This window comes from Lupinus angustifolius, chromosome LG03 (assembly GCF_001865875.1).
Source record: "Lupinus angustifolius cultivar Tanjil chromosome LG03, LupAngTanjil_v1.0, whole genome shotgun sequence".
NCBI classification, from domain to species: domain Eukaryota; kingdom Viridiplantae; phylum Streptophyta; class Magnoliopsida; order Fabales; family Fabaceae; genus Lupinus; species Lupinus angustifolius.
Genome location: NC_032011.1, coordinates 22,983,046 through 23,007,032, shown reverse-complemented (window position 1 = coordinate 23,007,032; position 23,987 = coordinate 22,983,046). Strand labels below are relative to the sequence as shown.

Below are 23,987 nucleotides of genomic sequence, written 5' to 3'. Positions count from 1 at the left end.
ACATAATCCAGCAAAGTCACTCATCTGTATTTGGATACACTCTCTCACCAGTTTGAAGGTTATTTTCCTTTGATTAAATTGTTCATTATTCAACCTATTCAGTCTGTGTCTGATTTATGCATCCACATTCTGAAATCAGTCAAACTCATAACTCTAATCACTTGTTATTCACAAGGTCTACACAATTTTTTTTTTCTAGCATGAAAACACAAATGGATTTCTTTCTGAATTTTCTTCTAAACATGCACACTTTATTGAGTTAAACACATTACTACTCATAGAAAGACTAACACATACATGATTGAACACCCTTGAAATAAAAACAACTACATATAGTCACACACAACTACTTAAACATAAATGACTTGAAACATTGAAATGAAAGAACCCGTTTGTTGTTTTCCTCATATGCTCATCACCACGTCACTTCTTCTTCTTCATCATCTGCATCAGAACCAGATGGTCCATCTCCTGCCTCCCCTAGAAAAGTAGGCCTGACCCCAAGCCAGGGATACTGGACAGTGAAATCTTCAGGGCTCATCTAGAATTGGTTGTCTGGATATTGAATCTGATATACTACATAAGACAATTGTTAACTCATGATGGAAAAGTGGAGTGCGTACAAGACTTTTATGCAATGATTTATATACAACAAAACAACATTGGTAACAAAAATAAAATAATATGAAAACAGTAAAAGTCGGATTGCCTTCCAGGTAGCGCTTGTTTAACGTCATTAGCTCGACGCCTGTTTCTTTATGTGTTTTCGAGGTAGATGATTGTGGTGAGCCACTCGACGTCACCACCCAAGTATGGTTTGACCATTTGTCCATTAATTATCCAGCTTACTTGAGATGGTGGATCTTGCAATTTTATCGCTCTATCATTTGTTTTCAGGACTTCAATCAATCCTTGTTCTTCCCCGAGTGATAAATAGTTGGTAATCACAATCGATTTATTACCTTCATCTTCAATACATGCATACTTCAAATGTGAAGGTAGCATTTTCAGGTCCAACTTCTGAGTTTCAATTTCCTGAGTTTTGGATACCTCCTCAATTTGGACCTGCTGAGATGAAACCTCTCGGTATACACCTAGCTCTGCTACACAACTCTCCATACTATTATCATCTTCTGCATTTATGCCTTCAAGTGCAACCATCAAAGCTTTCTCTAAAAGACTATTTTTGTATAGATATGTGTCATTCATGTATAGTTCTTCACCGACATCTACTCTGAAACAATGTTGCTTGTCCTTCAGAGGATGTATGGCTTCAAACACATTGATGTTCACTTCATCGTCTTGTCCCCTGACTTTTAGCTTGCCCTCATCAACATCAATATTCACCCTAGCAGTCTTCATGAAAGGTCTGCCCAATATCCGAGGAACTTCTGCATCCTCTTCAATATCCATTATCACGAAGACAACTAGAAATACCAATTTGTCTACCTTAGCAAGGACATCTTCTGCAATCCCATACAGAAATTTCATTGACCTATCTGCAAGTTGCAGAGTCATCCTCATGGGTTTGATCTCTAAATCTCCAATTCTCTTTAGCATAGACAAAGGCATGAGATTAATACTAGCACCCAAATCCAGTAGTGCTTTCCTGACAGATAACTCTCCAATAGTGACTGGTATTGTGAAGCTTCCCGGATCCTTAGTCTTTTCAGGTAAAGACTTTTGAATTATAGCACTACAACCAGCTTCAAGTGTCACTGTCTCCTCAGAAAACTTCCTCTTCCTTGTCAACAAATCCTTCATGAACTTGGCATAAGTAGGCATTTGTTCCATGGCCTCCATGAAAGGTATATTGATTTTAAGGTTCTTGAATATGTCCATGAACCTTGTATAGTGTCTCTCCTTGTCTTTCTTGGAAGGATTTTTTGGATAAGGAAGATTCTTCAATTGTGGCAGATCACTCTTCTTCTTTTTGTTTATTCATGTCCTTACTATTTGCATTTTCATCATCTTGTGTTTCTCCAGACTCATGTTTTTCTCCCTCAATCTCTTTTTCTTTCAGCACCTCTTCTTCCACCGTCACATTCTCACCAACATCTTTACCTATCACCTTCCCACTCCTAGTAGTAATAGCTTCGCAATGCTCCTTGGGATTAGTCTGAGTGTTGGCTGAAAAATGTTGGTGATCTGAATGCTGCTCTGCCATATGTTTTGCCAACTGACCCACCTGCGTTTCCAGATTCCTAATAGAAGCTTCAGTATTTTTCTGGTTTGTGATTGACACTTGCATGAATTTTTCCAAAGTATCCTCCAACTTTGTTAGTCTTTCATGCATTGATGGATGTTGATCATGTTGGAATGGTTGTTGAAATGATGCTTGTCTATTTGATGGCCCTGCTTCTGGTCTCCAACCATAATTCTGATTCTGATTTCCCCTCCAACCCTGTGAAAATTGATTATTATATGAAGGCATGTTGGAGAAATTTCCTTGTCTAGGTTGGTTGTTGACATACTGCACTTCTTCCGCCTGATTAGAACTTGGCATAGAACAGTGACCAGTTAAATGATCACCTCCACAAAAATCACACCTCATCACTTGTTGTTGACTCGGGGAGGGTTGCACAACATTTAGTTGTTGCGACAACTTGGACATTTTCTTTGTAAGTGCTTCAATTGGTTGAGTCAGAATCTTGTTTTGTGCTAAGATAGCATCTGATGTATTCAAATCAAGCACTCCTCTTTTTTGTACTGACCTCCGATTGTGTTGTATTTGCCTATCTGTTGAAGATAAGGCAATTATGATCCTTGTAGCTTGTTCAACATCCACAATCATCATTGTTCCACCTGCTGCGGCATCTAAAATCGTCTTGGTCTCAGGCTTCAATCCATTGCAGAATATGTTAAGCTGATCTATATCTTCAAAACCATGGTTGGGGCAGTTTCTCAACAGCATCTGAAAACGCTCCCAAGCTTCATAAAATGATTCATCTGCATCTTACCTGAAAGTTGATATCTCAAATATCGCATGCACATACCGAGTTGGTGGAAAGAACCTTGTCAAAAACTTTAACTCCAAGTCACTCCAACTAGTCAAGCTCTGAGTTGAATGGGATTTTAGCCACTCCCTAGCTTCTCCTAACAGAGAGAATGGGAACAACATCATGTATGCAGCTTCCCTTTCAACATCATTATAACTCATTGTTGCCACCAATTCATAAAAGTTTTCTAGATGCGCATAAGGATCTTCATAATCCTTCCTAGAGAATTTGTGTGCACTAACCAGATTCAGATATGCTGGCTTAATTTCTAATGTTATCTCTGTGTGTGGAATAACAATGCTTGAGTAATGCCTCGGGCCTTGGTACATTGCATAATCACCTAATGTTCTTCTTGGAGGATTAGGTCTCTCATTATTTCCATTTGCAGCATTCGCATTCTCCATTTTTTTAGATTGAGGTTCTGAGATTGTTGTCCGTTGAGAACTAGACTGTGCCTCCTGATTACCCTGCTTCTTCTTGTCTTTTGCTTTCTTCCTGTTGCTCTTGGCTGATCGCTCAATCTCAGGATTAAAATGCAATTGATCTTTAGTAACTTTTCCTCTCAAGAGCATAAATGAGAAGACTACATCAAGGGTTAGCACAAAGTGTGATAAAAACGAAAAATACTTACAAAAAAAATTAATTACAACTACTCAATGAACTATCTTCAGAAACTAATATAAATCGCACATTGCTCCCCGACAGTGGCGCCAAAAACTTGTTAAGATAATTTGTAACGGCAAGCGCACCGTATCGTACAAGTAATAAAATCCAGTAAAGTACCGGGATATCGTCCTCTGGGAGCAGAGTGTATTCACACTAATTCTAATACGAGTAAATTGAGCAACTAAATCAAATAAGTGCGTTTGGTTTTGTTTTGTAAATTACTGAGTTGTAATAAAAGATTTCACTAAGTTAAAAGAGTTGGGATTGAAACTCATCATTCTTTCCCATTTGACATCCAGATTCAATTCTAAGCACTTATGAAGTTACTAATTTTGATGCAAATTTTTCTATAAATCATTTATACCATTCCTTAAATATAAAATCCTTAGATAATTGCTCAAATACCAATTCCTTAAATATTTGACCAATTATCTAGCATTAAGTGAATGTAAAAGCAATTCATGCATCATTATCCATTCCTGAGACAATGATACACGAAGGAAGATAATCCCGATCCGATATCAAATTTAACTTCCCAATTAAACTTGAACTTGTAAACAAGATTTTAGTAGCTAATTAAAATAAAGTAATAAAACGGGATAAACTTCCCAAAATCAAATAACATATGCATTAAAATTGAATCCATAAGTACAAAAGGTTAGAAGATTACATTTCGAATCCCAACAGGTAAGTATCAATCCCTCATCTCGCTATACAGTGTCCACTCATGAAATTATACAAGAAAGTAGATATAAAATCGTTCCCACGACTTCAATCATCCTTCCCAGTGTTTCTCCCTGAGTTTTGTGTAGAGTTTTTCTTTAGAATGAATGAATCTTCCCCTTCTGAATTCTGAACCCGCTACTTCTAATTCCAACTTCCATGCTCTCGCCAAAGCTAAAGATTCTCGCTTGGGTGAGGAGCCAAGAGACTCCCAGACCTGAGCACCTCGCTTGGGCGAGGATCTTTCGCTTGAGCGAGGATCAAACAGAAGCAATGGTGATTTGTCTCCCAGTTCCTCGCTTGGGCGAGTATCCCTCGTTTGGGCGAGTATCCCTCGTTTGGGCGAGGATACTTCGTTTGAGCGAATGGCATAATGTATTTTGGTGATTTTTCTCCTTTTTTTCTTTATTTATTAACCTGAAACAACAAAAACACAATAAATTCCTAAAGAGAGCAAGATTAACTAAGTTATCAGGAACTGTACACAATTATAACATAAATGCATACTAAGTGCCCCACAAATCATATACATTTCATTAACATTTTGGCACTTAACAAGCAGACATAGATTTAAATACATAAGTTATAGCATTTTAGGGTTACACTATTAAATTTGGGCTGACAACATAGGCCCATTCTGAAATTAAAGACTCAATTGAAACTATTTAATGTTCAGACACAAGTTAGAAAACCACTTAGGTCTTTGTTTAGTTCTTATGGGCCTTTGTAAATTATAATCAACCTTCATAGGAGTTGGGCTCTTATACCCCCTCTTGAAGAGGCACCTTGTCCTCGAGGTATGTAGAACATTTGGTGGGTTGGGAAGCATTAGAACGGTCACTTAGAGGTGGGATACAGTTGTCTTTCATTGATGGTTGGATTACTTTTAGCGTCATAGTGGACAATTGAATGGATCGTCTAGATTTGTCTAGTGGAAAAATGTGGGCATGTCCCTTTAGTACACCTCGGGACATAGGACACTTTAATGAAGATTAAGAAGTGTGTAGATGATCTAAGGGAGGAGATGAAACTCCCTCATCCAACGGTTCTGCATTAACTAGGCGGACTGCATGAGGAGAAAATTCCACAAGGGACTTAATTGCTTTGCTTTGTCCTATATCCTCATAATTAAATACTTTTTCATTCAAACATTCAACCACCCCTTTTTCTCTTAATTGCTTTTCTCCCAAATAGATGTTCTTCACCCCCACATGGTGCACCTCCTGCATCAAACCAGAATCCTTCGAAGGGCTTTCATCAAGCAAGATGGGCTCTTCTACACGGTGTATGCTCTGGCCACCAACCAAACTATGGAATTTCAGTTGTAAGTTCCTTGAACCCGTAACCATCTCCTTTCCCTTTTTTGATAATGCATCTTCCTTCATATTTCTCATGTTAACATCTTCAGGGCCACTGTTTGGTGTTTCATGGAGAAGGATTTTACGGTGATGAGTTAGGGCTGCCAAAGGTGGAGGTAAACCAACAGTTGGAGGGTCATGTTTCTGTTCTGGTAGTGCGTTTGGCAGAGCCTCTTCCGACGGTAGCTCGATGTGTTGAGTCAGCGGGTCTCCATAAAATTGTCTGAGTAAGGACACATGAAAAACAGGATGGATGTAAGCCGAAGGTGGGAGTGAGAGTTCATAACCACTACACTGATATGGTGATGCACTTGGAATGGCCCATAAAAACGCCGGGAGAGTTTGTTGGAGCGTCATCGGGCCAGAGTTTGCTGGCGGTAAGGTTGGAGCCGAAGCACAACCCAGTCACATTCTGCAAAGGTAACATCTTTCCTTCCCAAATTCGTTTGTGCCTTCATGCGTTGTTCAGCATGTGTAAGGTTCTATTTTAATGGGACTAACATATTTGCTATGGATTGGAGGATCTCACGAATCTGTGGGTGAGAAGAAGTTCCTGAAAGATAGTCACGAAGAGATGGTGGTTCACGACCATAAAGGGCTTCAAAAGGAGTAACTTGAAGTGATGAATGAAGATTGATGTTATACCAATATTCAGCTATAGGGAGATGAGGAAACCAATGACTCGGGTGGCTCCAGTGAAGCAACGCAGGTAAGTTTGTAATCCCTTATTTACAACTTCTGTTTGACCGTTGGATTGGGGATGATAGGTTGCGCTATAGCGCAAAGATGTCCCTAAGAGCTTAAAAAGCTCTTTCCAGAATCCACTAAGAAACATCGAGTCTCTGCCCGACACGATACTCCATGATATGTCGTGGAGTTTGCAGATGTCATTGAGGAAACGACGTTACAGTGTTTCTACCGAATATCGGGTCGGTAGGGCAATAAAATGACAGTACTTAGTGAGTCGGTCCACAATAACCCATATTATTGTATGTCATTGTGAAGGAGGTAAATAGGTTATAAAATCCATGGATATATCTTCCCACACCATGTCTGGGATTTTTAGTGGTTGTAATAACCCATGTTGTTTCTATGGCATGGACTTGTTGGCTTGGCAGATGGCACATTCACGGACCAGTTTCTTAATGTCCTTGGTCACCCCAGGTCAAGAGCATGAGGTTGTAAGTCTAGCCAAGGTTGGTCTCCAGCCAGAGTGTCATGTTGTTGGAGATTCATGGAATTCTTTCATCAAAGTGAGACGGAGATCATCACCTTCACGTATGAACAATTTTTGTTTACAGAACAAATATCCATGTGAAAAATGGAATTGATCTGATGTGTTTTGTTGTATAACTGTCTGACCATCTGGTGTATGATAAAAAGAACATAACTGATCCAACGGTAGAAGGGTAGATGAAGTCATAGAGAAACATTGACCAGATTCATCGGAGTGACACCGAGACATAGCATCTGCCACCCAATTAGAGGTACCCGGTCTATATTTAATGTCGAAAGTAAATTTGATTAATTTTGTAGCACATTTATGCTATTTTGGTGTGTGGAAACTCTGAGCCATCAGATGTTTGAGACTTTGTTGATATGTGTAAATGTTGAATTTTCTGCCAATAAGGTACTGACGCTATTTTATTATAGATTCTGTCACTGTGAACATCTTTTGGACATAGGCTGAAGAATGCTGCATGCGTGGGGTCATCTTTTGGACAAAATCGTACCGATTGCAACAGTTGAGGCGTCAGTCTCTACATTGAATGACAGGGGAAAATCCGGAAGATGGAGCATTGGAGTTGTAGACATAGCATTTTTTTTAAAGGTGATATGTGTCTCATTTGTCCATGTAAAGTTCTATAATTTAAGCAGGTCGGTGAGAGGAGCGGCGAGTGTGGCGTAGTTCTTTACAAACTTTCTATAGAAACCAGTGAGGCCCAAAAAACCCATGAGAGTCGTGTGAGAACGAGGCTGGGGCGATTCCTGCATTGCATGGATTTTGTCAGGGTCCGGTCTTACCACCCCGACTGAAATAATGTGACCTAAATAACTAACTGTATCAACACCAAACAAGCATTTGGAAAACTTAGGATAAAAGTGGTTAATAACAAGTAGGTCCAATATAATTCTCAGATGTAGTAGATAATCAATTAAGTTTGAACTATAAATGAGGATATCATCAAAGAAAACTAGAACAAACCTCCACAAATGGGCCCTCAAAAGGTCATTCATTGTTGCTTGAAATGTGGAGGGGGCGTTTGTTAGCCCAAACGACATAACCAAAAACTCGTAGTGTCCATCGAATGTCTGAAACACAGTTTTAACTGTATCACTTGTGTTCACCCTTATTTGGTGATAACCAGATCGCAAATCGATCTTAGAGAAAATGGTTGTTGCGCCGAGCTCATCCAACAATTCATCGATGGTGGGGATCGGGAAGCGATCACGAATAGTGCTTGCTTTCAGTGCCCGATAATCAATGCAAAATCTCCATGTGCCATCTTTCTTTTTAACTAGCAGAACCGGTGAGGAAAATGGGCTAGTGCTAGGTGTGATAATCCCTTCTTTTAGCATATCCTGAATCATAATGGTCATGATTTCTTTCTGAGAATGGGGTATCAATAAGGTCGAATTGAAACAGGGGCATAGTTAGGTAGTAGTGGAATTTGTGGGGCCATGAAGGAGGTAGGCCCTGGGGTATGGAGAAAATATTTACAAATCTCGTGAGGAGAGTTTGAATGTGAGGGTTGATAGGTGAGTTAATTTCGGTGGTATGTGTTGGGTTGTTTAGTAAGGGAAGGAATATGATGGTATGGAATGAGGCAATGGAATCTGTGTGGAAGAGGCGAGATAGTTAATGGAATGTAGAAGGAGAAATGGGTGTAGTGGGCTCACATTGGAGGGTGATGATATTTTCCCCAACCTTAAAAGACATGGATGGGATGGCAAAATCAGAGGTGACTGGGCCTAGTGTTCGTAACCATTCAATTCATAGCACCACATTAACCCCTTTAATATACAGTAAGTAAAAGGGAATATAGAACAATTGATTTTTGAGTTGTATAGGTGTGTTAGGACACAACCCTGTACAATAAATATATGCATCATTCCCGACCATTATCGGAAACTTCGGAGTAGGATCAATGTCCAACTATAAATAGTGCGCCAATCGCGGTTAAATGACATTATGGGAACTTCTCGTGTCTACCAAAACCGTAACAGAATGACTAGCGATGGATCCTTGGAATCGCAGTGTCTTAGGTGATGGTTGGCATTCTAGAGCTTGTTCTGATAGTTGAAAATGAATAAGTTCCTCTGGGGTAGGCTCAATGTCTTCCTCCACAATTTCCATGGTAGACAACAGTGGTTCTTCTATTTCGTCCAAATCATTTATTAACATTAGCATGAACCTCTTTGGTTGGCATTTATGACTCGGGTGGTACTTTTCTTCACAGTTGTAACATAGTCCTTGTGCATGTCGTTCTTGCATTTTAGTAATAGTGAGACGATGTATGAGTAGGGCAGACTGGGTAGGTGGAGGTGCGGGGTTGGGTGTAGGCTGTGGGTATTGTGGTTGGGGATTATAGGTTGGGAGGGTTGTATATCGGTTAGGTTGTGTAAATTTGGGTTTAGAGTCTTTGATATTAGATTCCACCAATTTTGTTAAACCTAATGCATCAGCAATATGAGATAAGCATAATATAGTCAATTCACGCCTTATCTCAAGTATAAAGCCATATAAGAAACAATTTAGGATGACTTCAGGAGAGAGTCCCCAAATACGATTGCATAGTTTTTCGAACTGTTTTTGGTATTCAGATATTGAGGTCGTTTGTCGGAGTTTAAATAGTTATGCCTAGTGGTTTTCGTAGCAAGAGGGACCAAATCTAGATTCTAAACACCGGGTAAAACTGTCCCAGCCAATAAAATTGGCATTGTGAAAAGCCCACTTGAAGCAGCTTAGGGCTTCTCCCTTCATGTAAAAGGAAATAATATGCAAACGATGATCTGTTGAGAACAAGGTATAGCTGGAAAAACTGTTCATCTTGGAACAACCAGTCCAATGGTTTAGATCTGTCAAATGGAATTAGTTGTAGCTTTGGGGGTCTAGGTTGGGAGGGTGAGAGGGGCATTTGTGGAAACTGTGGTCTGAGGTAGGGGTGGGTTGGGGTAAAAAAAGGAGAAACAAGAGAATGTGCATAATTTGGGAGTTAGTTAGGGAAATGTAGTTGAGGTAGTAGATTTCCAATGTTTGGGTTTGGGTTAGATTGATTTGGGGTTAAATTTTTGGGTAATGGAATGTTAGGGTTAGGGTTTGATACATTTGAAGATCCTGGTTGGTTTAGGGTTAAGTGAGGCGGGTCAGGGGGTTGGGGAGGCAAAATGTTCATATCTGCCAATTTTTCAATAATAGAACGAAGAGCTTCAGCAATGGATTCATGCCTGGAGTCTTGCTGCTCCTAGTTTTCATTGAGTTTTTCAGCAAAGAGTTGTAAGATATTTTCATCAACATCTTTGTTTGATGTTTAGGAGGCATGATATCAGGAATGAAAGCACCAAATTGTTAGGATCTCACTAAGTATTTAATAAAAGTGCAGAATATTAATGGAAGAAATAGAAAATTATATTAGAAAATATCTTCATTCATAGCCTCTAAGCATGAGCCGGCATAAATTTAAATACAAAAGCTAGAGCATTTTAGGGTTACACTATTGAATTGGCTGACAACATAGGCTCATTCTGAAATTAAAGACTCGATTGAAACTATTTAATGTTCAGACACAAAGTTAGAAAACACTTAGGCATTTGTTTAGTTATTATTATGGGCCTTTGTAAATTATAATCAGCCTTCATAGGAGTCGGGCTCCTATCACTTCACATGTTCAGGGTGTGTTGGTGTTTAAGTGCATTGCACATGGTCCATAGTTAATAGTGACCAATATTTTTATTTATATGAGTAATTTTTATTCTTATATAAAAAATTTCATTCTTACATAACATGTTTACTCATATTACTTATGGATTTGTCAATATTTTATTTATTATTAAATTATATAATAATAATTGATGTAGAATTAATTTGAGAGGTTGTACTATGAGATTATTCAAGAATCAAGATACATGCAACAAAAAGTGTTGGACTCAAGTTAACAATAACAAATAAATAAGAAAATAAAATATATCACATACTCTCAAAATTTTAATATGAATTTCTATGAAATATTAGTATAAATTATTTTAGATAATTAAGTTCATTTTATAAATAAGAAATACGCGTGATTTACTTTAAATTCTCATTTTCCTTTAAATTTCTACGTATAATTTCATTTATTTTCTTATAATAAATAATAACTATCATTCTTTTACACATATGGCCTATAACATGTCAAGACAGGCAGTCGAATTTCTTGTTGTTAGCTAATGTGGGAAGGAAATGTGTGCTAGTACATCTATTTTCACACCCTAACATTTCAAATTTGAAGGATTTAGTTGAAATAATAGATGATTGTCATGTATTATAGGGTGATTAACTGATTATAGGCGTACATATCATTAATATTGCATTATCTTTCATTCTTGTCCATTTCACTTATGTAATGGTTAGCAATTCATTGATTAAATTAAACTTGATATTTTATATTTAGATTATTCAAGCATAACTAATAGTTTCTCCTATTATATAGTGTGGGGAGGATGTTGTTAGGTGAAAAGTAGGTATGAGAAAATTTTGTGTAACCTACTCAAAATTTCTATTATTCATTGATTAGAGATATAATCCTATGAATAATTTTAATAATAGATAAATCATCAATTATATTAAATTGATATTCATGTGTATATTTATTTGGACGTATATCTAATCCATTCGAGAAATAAAAAATTATTCCATTAAAAATGATTGGAAAAAGAGGTTCGGCACAACTAAAGTATGCAATGAGGAGAAACTAAAATCTTTAGGCTTTGTTTGGGAGTCTTGCTTTGGATGATGAAAGAAGAGAATGAATGACTTTGGAAAGAGTCTTCCTTATATGGGAGTTGAGTAAAAGAGATGGAAGGGCTTGAGAGATTTTTTAGTGTCCTTTAAAACCCTTCACGTGCTTACTTTTATGTTCCTCAATTTCAGGTTTTTCTAGAGACAAACATGTGGAAGTACTTAAATTATTTTAGTATAATTTTATAATTATATTTTTTTTTGCATTTATCATTGTTAATTAAAATGTTAAAGGAAGAATAAAAAGTAGAGTAAATACTCATTTTAGTCTCTTACATTTTTTGACTTTACTAGTTTAGTCATTCAAAAACGAAAATAATTAAAATGATCGCAAAAATTTTAAATATGAATCAAATTAGTCATTTTCAACATGTTTTACAACACTTGGTAGAGACTAATTTGACCCCAAAAAGGACTATTGACCCACATTTGAAACTTTTAGGAACCATTTTAGGTCTTTTCTTTTTTGAATGACTAAACTAGTAAATTCGAAAAATATGAAGAATTAGAATGAGTATTTACTCTAAAAAGTATTATTGTATTATCATTACTTTATTCTCTTGTCGTAAGTGTAGCCTTGTGGTAAAAATAAACAATTCTAAAAAAATGATTTTGAAAAATTAATTTTTCTAAAAGCAATTTTGAAAAGTGAAATGGTTATTCAATATTTACATAAAATATTTAAAAATCAAATGGATTGATATAATTCATCAAATCCATTAAAACAGGTTAATGAAATATAATACAATAATGGATGGATTGCTAATCCAAGTACTGAGGTAGGCCCAACACGTTAACCTTTATTTCTTTCAGCCCTAAAAGTTGCAGCAAAGGTGAACTTCTTGTATGGGCTCACCTATTGTGGGTTATGGGTTTTTAAGTCTCACACCAAAGCCACAACAAAATAATTTTAAGTCTAAAATAAGTAGGCTAAAAACGAGCCGAACCAATTTGAACCAGAGCTCAGCTCGGTTCAGCTTAATATGGATTGGCTTAGCTCAAAACTCGACTAAAGTTCAATATGAGTTATTTTTTAGCTCGAGTTCGGTTCGTTAAAGTTCACGAATTGTTCGGTTCAGTTTGAATGGTTCATTTGGACAACTCAAATACTTAATTAAATTTTGAAAAATACTTCAAAAGTTTTATATATATAAAAATAATATTGTTTATATATATATAATGATAATAAATATAAAAAATAATGTATGAGCATAAAAATTAGTTTATATATATAAATCTATTGAGTCAGCTCAGAAACCTAAAGAATCGAACTATATCCAACTCAAGTTCTGCTCGTTTATTTAACGAAGTCAATTTTCAGCTCAACCTCAACTCATTTGGTTCATGAACCAAGTTTATCGAACTAAATAACAAATCGAGTTTCGAATGAATATCGAGTTTGTTCGATTCATTACTGGCCCTAAAAATAAGGATTATAATGGAGATACATTTACCAACATTTGTTGTCCTATTATGTTTCAATCAATCAAAAAGTGTCAATTAATTAAAAAAAAATTTATTTTTTTATTACTTTGTGAAATATGATTGGCTTAGAACAATAGAGACATTAATTTTTGGGACATGTCAATCCTTGTTCCTGATCCTTGCATTTACAAAATTACAGTTAGATCCATAACCAATATTTTATCAAACAAAGGCAAAGCAAGATACGTACAGTGAACAATTGATTAAATAGGAAAATTTCAATCGTGTCATCCATTATAAAATGTATATAGATAGCAGCTACTACTACCCTCATTTAGTATATTATATGTATTGATTGATGGATTTCTTTGTCATATATATAAAAATAGGAGCCTCTTTTTTCTTATAAACAAAATAGGAGCCTCCAACAATATCTATTTATTATCTTTATGAGTCTCACCCTCCTCTAAAACGTAAAAATGTCACATAATATTATTTTTTCTTTTATTTTTTTATGTACTTTCCTCTCATATATTGGACGGAACGGGTGGAAGGGATGTGGCTTGTTCATTTTCATTCGCAAACTGGAATAAGTAATGTTCTCTTGGTCTACGGAATTTGCATCTTTCACTGTCTTTTTTGGTAGAACGTGTTCCACTAGTGAAGTGAATGGTGACAGCTTCCAAGTTAGGCAATTATTGTATACCTAACCAAATTGACTCAATTCATGATGTGATTTCCAAACAACACTTTAGAGAATTCTTCTAATTATTCATCAGAAAATAACACATATTATATGTAATTTTATATGTATAACTAGATTTTGATATTCTCTTACAATAAATCAAACTATATATATCTTACTTAGATCTCATTTTTAATCTAATTTCCATAGTCTCATCCAAAAATAAAAAAGACAGCTAAAAGTTGTTCTATATTGGTTGTCAAAATAATATTATATATAAAACTATGAAGTATAAAAACCCAATTTTAATTTGTTATATTCATGCTAATCTCTTCAAATATAGTAATAGTGTAATACTCCTTATTCTGGAGTGAACTGGGTCAATTTGATTTGAGTTTATAGAAGAATATTGGCATAATAAATGAATCAAAATAAGTTAGTTGAGTTATTTGTTTTGAATATTTTTTTGGGTGGAAACTTTTCCCCGTAAAATTGTCATGTCTATCTTTTGAAATTATCTGGTAGTTTTTTATTTTTGTTTTCATTATAGGTACATAATTGAATATATTAGAGGGTTATGAGGTGATCATATGATTAGGTGAAATATTTAAGAAATAAAGTGGTAAAAAGTTTGAAGGTATAAGTCTCACCAATTTTCTTTTGTCTATCATGGTACTCATAATTGTGCTGATTATTGCTGAATAACTTCTAAACCTGAAAAATATATGTTACGAATAGTTCATGTTATAAAAAAAAAATTATTTCCCCGCCTACAATTTATGCATGCGTATGAAGAATTGCTTTTTATAAATGGAATATGCAAAATTTAAAAGGCAAGTGGACGCAACAAATTATGTGGAAAATTTACCCAATTAGGTGACTTTTTTTATTAAATTTTTTATGTAACTTTTTAAAATATTATGTATAGTATTTACTCATTTTTTATTAATTTCCCTTCAAGAAGAGTCGTGTCTAATATGCACTAGTAAAACTACCCAATTGTGTAAATTACCCAAAATTATGTGCATATGACATGTAGGAACACATCTGCTGTATCACAAAGTATGTCACTCCATGTGACAGAACTTGTAATTGTTGAAAAATGTATTTAAGTTACAAAATTAAATATTAAATACTTTCTTGACCAATCATAAATAGTTTGAGTATACACTTTTATGGGATCCCATGCTATGTACGGTGTGAAAGTCAAAAGTAGGGCATGGTCTTAAATCTCAATTGAAAAAGAATGGCCTTTTGTGGAAGCTCCACTCTAATAAACTATGAACCATCTTCACCTAACACTTGGGACAAAATATTGCGGCACAAAAAAACAAACACAACACGTTGTCAATGGACGCATATGAAGTTTAGCAAAGAAAATGGAATACATGGCTCAAAATTATTAGGCTCTGAAAATTCAAGTAGAGCCTCGGACAAATTCCATAAGTGTTTGAAGTAAACGATGCAATTAATAACAAATTTAGTAAATTATATTCACACCATCAAACTTTAGTGAAATTATATAATTCACCTTCTTTGCATATTCATAAATCATTGATAATTGATATATATTCATTACAGTTATCACATAGGGAGGAGAGATAATATAATTAAATTAAACAAAATATGATATATTATGGAAATAAGTTCAAATCCTAAAAAAGTTAATTTCTCTTAATTATTTTTTATTCATTACAAAATAATATAAGAGTAATTTAACAATATCTCTTTAGAATTATTATGCATTTTGTAACGAACCAAAAAAGTAAGAGACATTGAGTCTTATACTATTTGGACTTGTTTCCGTAATAGTTTGTTTAACTTAATTACATTAGAGAATAATGTATCTCCTCATACTAGAAGATAATTTATCTTCCCTAACCAGTAAAAATATGACATGTGTACTATTTTGTTTAGTTTTGAAAATATTTGTATAGAAAATGATGAAACATGACATATGTCATGATTTTACTAGCAATATAAGATAATTTATCTCATTATATTAGGATTTATTTCCATTACATTATCACTCATTTTTGTTTAAAGGATTACACTCATCTCCTATGCAGTGTAATTTACTCTAACGAAAATTAAGAAAGATACCATTAGAAATGACAAAATTATTCACGATCAATAATTCACCTAAATCCAAAAAATTAAAATACATTCATCAAAACCTAATGGATTTGAATGAATATTGATCCAATAGGTAATTTAAGCAATGAATTGATTTGGATTCATCTATTATATTCATTGATATATGTATTTGGATGGATATTCAATCCATCCAAAAAAACAGTCATTCACAACCTTATTCTTTACTTTTCATTTCCTTCATTACTCAACTCACTTTCATTTTAACTTTTTATTAAATTTAAATCAATTATAGGACAGGTGAATATCATTAATATTAAAAGTTTGTTCTTAAATAAATATCATATATAAATATTTAGAAAAATTACACATAGAAACTTAAACACAACATGTTTAAAAAATATTGTAAAATATATAATTTTTTAAATGTTCTAAAGGTACTTTTAAAAAAAATAAAAAACATTAAAAAAGATATTTAAATGTTTTTTTCTAAAGAAAAAGTTGAACTTACAAAATAATTTTTGGAAGTACTTTTTTTTTTAAAAAAGTTATTTTAAAAATGCTTTGTTGAAATGAAATATTTTCTTCAACATTATTTTTAGTTTTAATTAAAAAATCAAATGAAATAAATATTCATTAATCCAATTTATTAAAATAGATTTATAAATCAGTTGGATGAATTGAAATTAATCCATTACATTTAGTTACTAATAGATTGAATAATTTAACATATAATCTATATAGATTATATGAATTGATAGATAATTTTTCATACATAATATATAAATTCGGATCATTCATTTGCTACTCTTACTTATGACATGGACGACTTGACCCTTCTAAGCATTGATTTTGAATGTCCACGTAAGCACTGGATCACTTGTTTTAAATAGTTCCTCATTTTATGTTCCAAACCAATCAAAATATAACTTTTTGTTATTTTTGTTTTTAAAAATTTTCATTTATTCATGTGACAAAATATGATAAGCTTAAGACAAAAAATAAGACATGATTAGAAACATGTGATCTTTATCCGTCCACGTACACCTTAAATACCATCCAATACAATTATTTAACTCCTCCCCCTACTTAGTTAATCAAATCATGAAATTTTTACAATGTTAGTAAATTATTCATCATTAATTTGATAACAATCATTTACTCTAAAAAAATAATATAAAATAATGATAGATAATATATTAACAGTATTAAAAAATTTACATTATCAATATATAAATTTTAAACTCAATAAATAATGGGGCTAATAGATATATATATCGTTAGAATTGTTAAAAGAACTATACATTAATTATATTTTTGTTGGAGAATATGGCCCAAAGCAATCAAATAATTAAATTTAAGATCCGTATACTTGTCTACTTCATTTCTTAGGTAAACAAGATTGTTAGTTTGGTAACTCTATAGAAACTTATTTCACTGGCTACAGATTTGATTTATTTTGCAATAGGTTATAGAACTATTAGATTATTAGATATTTTATTTAATATTCAAAGAATTAATTGTAAAATAAAATATTAAAATTTAACATGTGTAAAGATTGTCTTGTTAGATGTGAAGTTGAGGATGACATAGGTTTGAAGATCTCATACACTAATAGTATGGAAATTGCTTTTCTTATTGCTTGAATTGGATTTATAAGGAGAAATAAATAAATAAATGATTTGTGAATTGTGATCTATAGAATACAATAGCTCTAAAGACATTTTTTTCCCTTCCCCTTTATTTCACAAATAAACTCTTAGGAGTAAATTTTATTTTTATTTGTTTTCCTTTGTTTGAAAATTTGGGATTTAAAACCATCTGGTTGAGTTATTATATATATTAATAAAGATTTTTTAAATATTGATTTCTTACATATATATATATATATAGTATGAATCTCTTTATATCCAATTTAATTTACACGGGTTACACTCAATCTCAGTCATTCATTTTATTAGATCCAACAGACCAAATGAGTGAATCAATAAGTGATGATATATATATAGAGGATGATTTCGTTTACACTCAATTTAAGTTACACTAGTTACACTCAATCTCATTCATTCATTTTTTGGATCCAATAGACCATATGAGTGAAACTTAAAAATTATTTAAATTTCTTTTTCTCTCTAATCATTTATTTCACTCACTCATTTGTTCGGTTAGATTTAAGAAAATGAGTGACTCAGATTGAATACAACTAATGTAACTTAACTTAGGTGTAAATAGAGCATTTCTCTTAATATATATATATATATATATATATATATATATAAGTTACATTAGTTACATTAAATCTTAATCATTCATTTTCTTAAATATAACGGACTAAATGAGTGAAACTTAAAAGTTATTTAAGATTTAATTTTTATTTCTCATCGTTTATTTCACTCACCTATTTGGTTCGTTGGATTTAAGAAAATGAATGACTGAAATTGAGTGTAATTAGTGTAAAAGAAACTTATATCATTTCTTTTACACTAATTACACTCAATTTCAGTTATTTATTTTCTTAAATCAAACAGACCAAATGACTGAGTGCAATAAGTTATTTAAGATTTTTATTTCTCTCTTTCATCATTTATTGCACTGACTCATTTGCTGTTAGATTTAAGAAAATGAATGAGTGATATTGAGTGTAATTAATGTAAACGAATCTTTCGTCATATATATATATATATACAAAATAAGTTAAACTTAAAAGTTATTTAAGATTTATCTTTCTTTCTCGTCATTTATTTTGCTTACTCATTTGGTCCACTAGATTTAAGAAAATGAATTGCTAAGATTTAGTATAATTAATGTAACTTTATTTGGGTGTAAACAGATTCCTACTTATATTTATTATAACACAGTTGAATAATACTTATACTTGTAGTCTTGTGTTATATATTAGATGATCAATAAGTAATTTTAATGGCGTGTTTGATGAATAAAAATAGGTTGTTCTAAAGTATATCTTAAATAAACATAAATATATCATTTTAATTAAAAAATTAAATATTTATTATTTTTTGTTTTTTCTGTCATTGGTTTAGGATAATATATGACCAAGATAAATGAATTATTAAGGATAATCTATAATATGATATAACAAAATTTTTGATTGACTAAATTAAATTGAATTTTGTTAGAGTTTAATTTAATATTGGTGGATTTCATGAAAATTTCATCTGTAAGGGGTTAGTGACTTTTTTGTTTTCTTGACATCATTCCACACAAAAAATACTGTCCATATATAATATATTTGATCTACAGAGAGTAATTATTTATACATGAGAATGTGGAAAATGAATTTATAAAAAATAAACAAAAGTCGGAAGTTCTTTGACTATCCATTATAAATTATGAGAGCACATATTTTATCCTACAAATATGTTACTTTATATGTTATTGTTTATGATTAATTGAAAAAAATATTTAAATTAAAAATTTAGTAATTAAGTAGTTTTTAATTAATTACAAAAAGTGACACATAAAATCATATATTTTTTAAACAAAATATGTAGAATATAAAATACCTCGTGTGAAATTTTATTTTCTCACTTCAAAGTTTGACCAGATTTCATCAAAACATCCTTTAAAAACAAATCTTATTACCATTTATTTAATAAGCATTAAAATATAAGTAAATATTAACATTCAACACATTGAATGTTTCTATTTTGCCATTAAAAAGTGACATTATTTAGATTTCTATTTACTTGTCTTATTATAAAAAAGCTCGGATACCAAGAAATACTTTGCTGATTTACTTACACTTATAAAAAATTCCTAATATACTCATTCCCGCTCTATGGATTATATTTTTAATATTTAAGTTAATCAATAAAACATTAAATAAGCTTAAAAATTGAGTATTGTTAAGGTAGACCTTCGTCCCTGTTAGACGATTGGGTTTTGCAATCAATCTCCCTTCAACCCTTAAATTTGAGGGTCAATCTTTATCTTATATGAGGAAACTTTTGCAGTTTATTGTCATTTTTTTTGATGGCTTATGCTCTATCGAAATTGTCTATGTTAAATTGTCTTTAGCTCATAAGTGTTGACACAAGATTAGAATTCTAGCTTTTTCAGAGTGGTATCAATTAATATATCATTAAACTGATAAACAAGACATATAAAGAATAATACAATTTCCCCCAAAATAAACAACTAAATAGGAATGAAAGTAGAGCTACTAAAGAGAAATAAAAATATACCTATTTATAAAACGTTTTATCTAAACTGTGCGTACCAATAAAAGTAATTACTTTTTCTATCTTTATAAAAAATATTACAAGATTATAATCTTAATATCATTTAATATTATCCCGTAATTAACAATTTTAAAAATAGAGATAAAGGAACCAATAAGGAAAAGTATAAATATCATATAGAAAATGTTAGACGTATCTTATAAAAAAAGGAATATTAAAATATTTTACATGGTCTCAGGGAATAATATTTATTATTTAATGATACAATAATAAGAGACATTAACCAAAAAATAGTATAAGAAGCATAGTGAATCAAGAATTCTATAATCCATAGTTGATGCCATTTATTGAGTAAAGGTTCCCCACTTATATACATTATATCAATCTCTCTTTTCTTTCAGTTTTTACCGCATCACTCTGACCCTTTCTTCATCTTCATCTTTCTCCATCTTTCTCCATCTTCATCTTTTTCAATCTTCATCTTTCTCCAACAACAATGGGTAAAGATGGATCAGTTAGCGATGGTGTTTTGAAGAAGATAATTCTCTCTTACACTTACGTATCCATATGGATCTTCCTCTCTTTCACTGTCATCGTTTACAACAAATACATCCTCGACAAAAAGATGTATAACTGGTCGTTTCCTATCTCTCTTACAATGATTCACATGTCGTTTTGTGCTTCCCTTGCATTCCTTCTTGTTCGTGTTTTTCGCCTTGTTGAACCTGTTTCAATGTCACGTGAACTTTACCTTTCATCGGTGGTACCCATTGGTGCACTTTACGCTCTTTCACTATGGCTCTCTAACTCAGCGTATATCTATTTATCAGTCTCGTTTATTCAGATGCTGAAAGCTCTTATGCCTGTTGCTGTTTACTCCATTGGGGTAATGCTGAAAAAAGAGAATTACAAAAACGATACCATGTTTAACATGTTGTCTATTTCTCTCGGTGTTGCTGTTGCTGCTTATGGTGAAGCACGATTTGATACATGGGGTGTGATTCTTCAACTTGGTGCTGTTGCGTTTGAGGCTACAAGGTTGGTTTTGATTCAAATCTTGCTTACATCTAAAGGGATCTCGTTGAATCCTATTACTTCTTTGTACTATGTTGCACCTTGTTGTTTTGTTTTCTTGTCGGTGCCGTGGCTTATTGTTGAGTACCCAGTTTTGAAGGAAAGTTCAAGTTTTCATTTTGATTTCGCGATTTTTGGGACTAATTCGCTATGTGCTTTTGCGTTGAACCTCGCTGTGTTTCTTTTGGTTGGAAAGACTTCAGCTTTGACAATGAATGTTGCTGGGGTTGTTAAAGATTGGTTATTGATTGCATTTTCATGGTCTGTGATTAAGGATACTGTGACACCCATTAATTTGTTTGGTTATGGGCTTGCATTTTTGGGTGTGGCTTATTATAATCACGCCAAGTTGCAAGCAATGAAGGCAAAAGAGGCTCAGAAGAAGATTGCACAAAGTGATGAAGAATCAGGAAGGTTGCTTGAGGAAAGAGAAGGGGATGGAACTGGGAAGAGGATTGAGCTGCAGAATAAGGATTGATTTTGATTTCATTTCGTAGTTTTAATTTACTTTATAGAAAAAAGAGTGAACCATGGAGAAAAAAAATGATGAGTATTAGAAATAAAAGCAGAAAGAGGAGCAATAAATCATGGAATTTGGAATGCTCATTTGGTATGTTTTTTCTAGATCTTCACGTTGCTATTGGTTACAGTGGCTAGCTCTTACTATTATCTGAGATCTGAGATTTGCATTTGTTTCAGTTATCTGTTATTTGTTAGAGTAAGAGTATTTTACCTCTGGGGTGGGATACTCTGAAATAAGATGATAAAAAAGACTGTTAAGTTCTTTTATTTATATTTTGAATGTTTATGGTATTGTAGGATCTCAATTTACAGAACTTAAATGGTTATTTATTCAGAATATATTTCTGTTTAGTGTTTACTTGCTTCTGGTATTGTGAATTTGGGATTTACCATTGTTCATATACATGATGTGATAGGCAGAGATTAAACACAACTTCTATCATGTATGGCAAATTTCAAGATTAAACCATTACACCTATTGATATGAGAATTAGTCTTCCCCCACACTAATTCCTCCATGAGTAGGTGTAATGATTGATGAAATCTTGAATTTGTCCATGTTTGATTAGCCAAGACTTTCCATAATATCCGATGAAAACATGTGTTAATTAAAAATTTTAAACATTCATTATTTTTGATGTTTTTGGTTCATTATCATTGGACGAAGACAGAATTTAGAGCAACAGATCTTAGTCATTGGACTTATACAAGTGTGTCTAACTCATGTCACTATAAAGTTGGTTGTCCCTCACGATATAGTTGGTGAAACAAACAAAAAGTTTCCCTTGCTTTGGTCTAGTGTGGTTTAGAATCACTTAGCTTCATTTAGGAGAGAGGAAATGGAGGAGAAAGAGAATGAGAGAAGATAAATTGGAGAGAAGGGTTCTCTTTCTCTTCTTTGGTTGGGGAGAGAGTTTGAGAATAGAGAATAAAAATTAGGTGGAGCACACCAAATTTTCTTCTTCTCACGTGTGAAGAGAAAATGAGGGAGGAAGAGCGGAGTAGTTTGGACAAATATCACTTGTTCCAAAATATTTTTTTCTCTATATTCTAAGCTAATCACGTTCCACCAAATAATATAAAAAATATTTTCATTTTTATGATTTTTCTTTTTACTTAGGTGTCACTTTTTAATTAGATTGGTATATAAATGAGACACCAAAAGTGGGACATGTGATCTTCATTTTGAAAGTTTAATCACTTTCTATCTTCTTTTTCTATACAACCAAACAACACCAAAATTTACTCTATTTCTCACCTCTTTATCTTCTCTTTCTTTCTTTTCACTTTTTTTCTCACATATTTCTCTCTTCTTATTTTCTTCCCTCAACCAAATCGAGTTTTAGCCTTCATTTGGAACAATAGAAATAGAAGAGAAAGAGAGCGAGAAGAGAGAAGTTCAGGAGAAATGTCATCTTTCTCTCATTTGATGTAGGAGAGTTTGAGGGGAGAGACAAAAAGGAGAGGGCTCCACAAAATCTCTTTCTTCTTCCAAGTGAGGAGAAAATGAGAGGGGAAGAGGGACCCAGATTTATTGTCCAAAGTGTGTCTCAAACTATGTCCTGCACCAATAATATTGAAACAAAAAACAAAAAATAATTAACATTTAATTTTTTTAATTGACATTGAATATTTTCATTGATCCTCGGCATGGTTTTGAAACATAATTTGGGATAACAAATCTTTATTCAGTGAAAAGTGAGGGAGAAAAATCATTTTTTTCTTTTCTTTTTCTATACAACCAAACACCACTAAAATTTACTTTATTTCTTATTTCTTTCTCTATTTTTACTCTCTTTCTCACATGTTTCTCTTCTTATTTTCTTCGGAGAAAGAGAATGAGAGAAGAGAAATTGGAGAGAAGGGTTTTGTTTCTCTTCTTTGGTTGGGGAGAGAGTTTGAGAAGAGAGAATGAAAATTAGGTGGAGCACACCAAATTTTCTTCTTCTCACGTGTGAAGAGAAAATGAGGGAGGAAGAGTGGAGTAGTTTGGACAAATATCACTTGTTCCAAAATATTTTTTCTCTATATTCTAAGCTTATCATGTTCCACCAAATGATATAAAAAATATTTTCTTTTTTTATGATTTTTCTTTTTACTTAGGTGTCACTTTTTAATTAGATTGGTATATAAATGAGACACCAAAAGTGGGACATGTGATCTTCATTTTGAAAGTTTAATCACTTTCTATCTTCTTTTTCTATACAACCAAACAACACCAAAATTTACTCTATTTCTCAT

At 32.8% G+C, this 23,987-nt stretch overlaps 2 protein-coding genes across 2 annotated transcripts; one reads left to right on the top strand and one right to left on the bottom strand.

Moving 5' to 3' along the window:
• Window positions 416-1,803, bottom strand: LOC109342444. The gene is made up of 2 exons (XM_019580426.1): window positions 850-1,803; window positions 416-541 (listed from the first exon to the last, which is right to left on the bottom strand). The coding sequence occupies exons 1-2, from the start codon at window positions 1,801-1,803 to the stop codon at window positions 416-418; spliced, it is 1,080 nt and encodes a 359-aa protein (XP_019435971.1).
• On the top strand, window positions 20,485-22,104 carry LOC109343730 (probable sugar phosphate/phosphate translocator At5g25400). Its single transcript, XM_019582176.1, has 2 exons — window positions 20,485-20,576; window positions 20,625-22,104. The coding sequence occupies exon 2, from the start codon at window positions 20,647-20,649 to the stop codon at window positions 21,700-21,702; it is 1,056 nt and encodes a 351-aa protein (XP_019437721.1). The 5' UTR covers window positions 20,485-20,576; window positions 20,625-20,646; the 3' UTR covers window positions 21,703-22,104.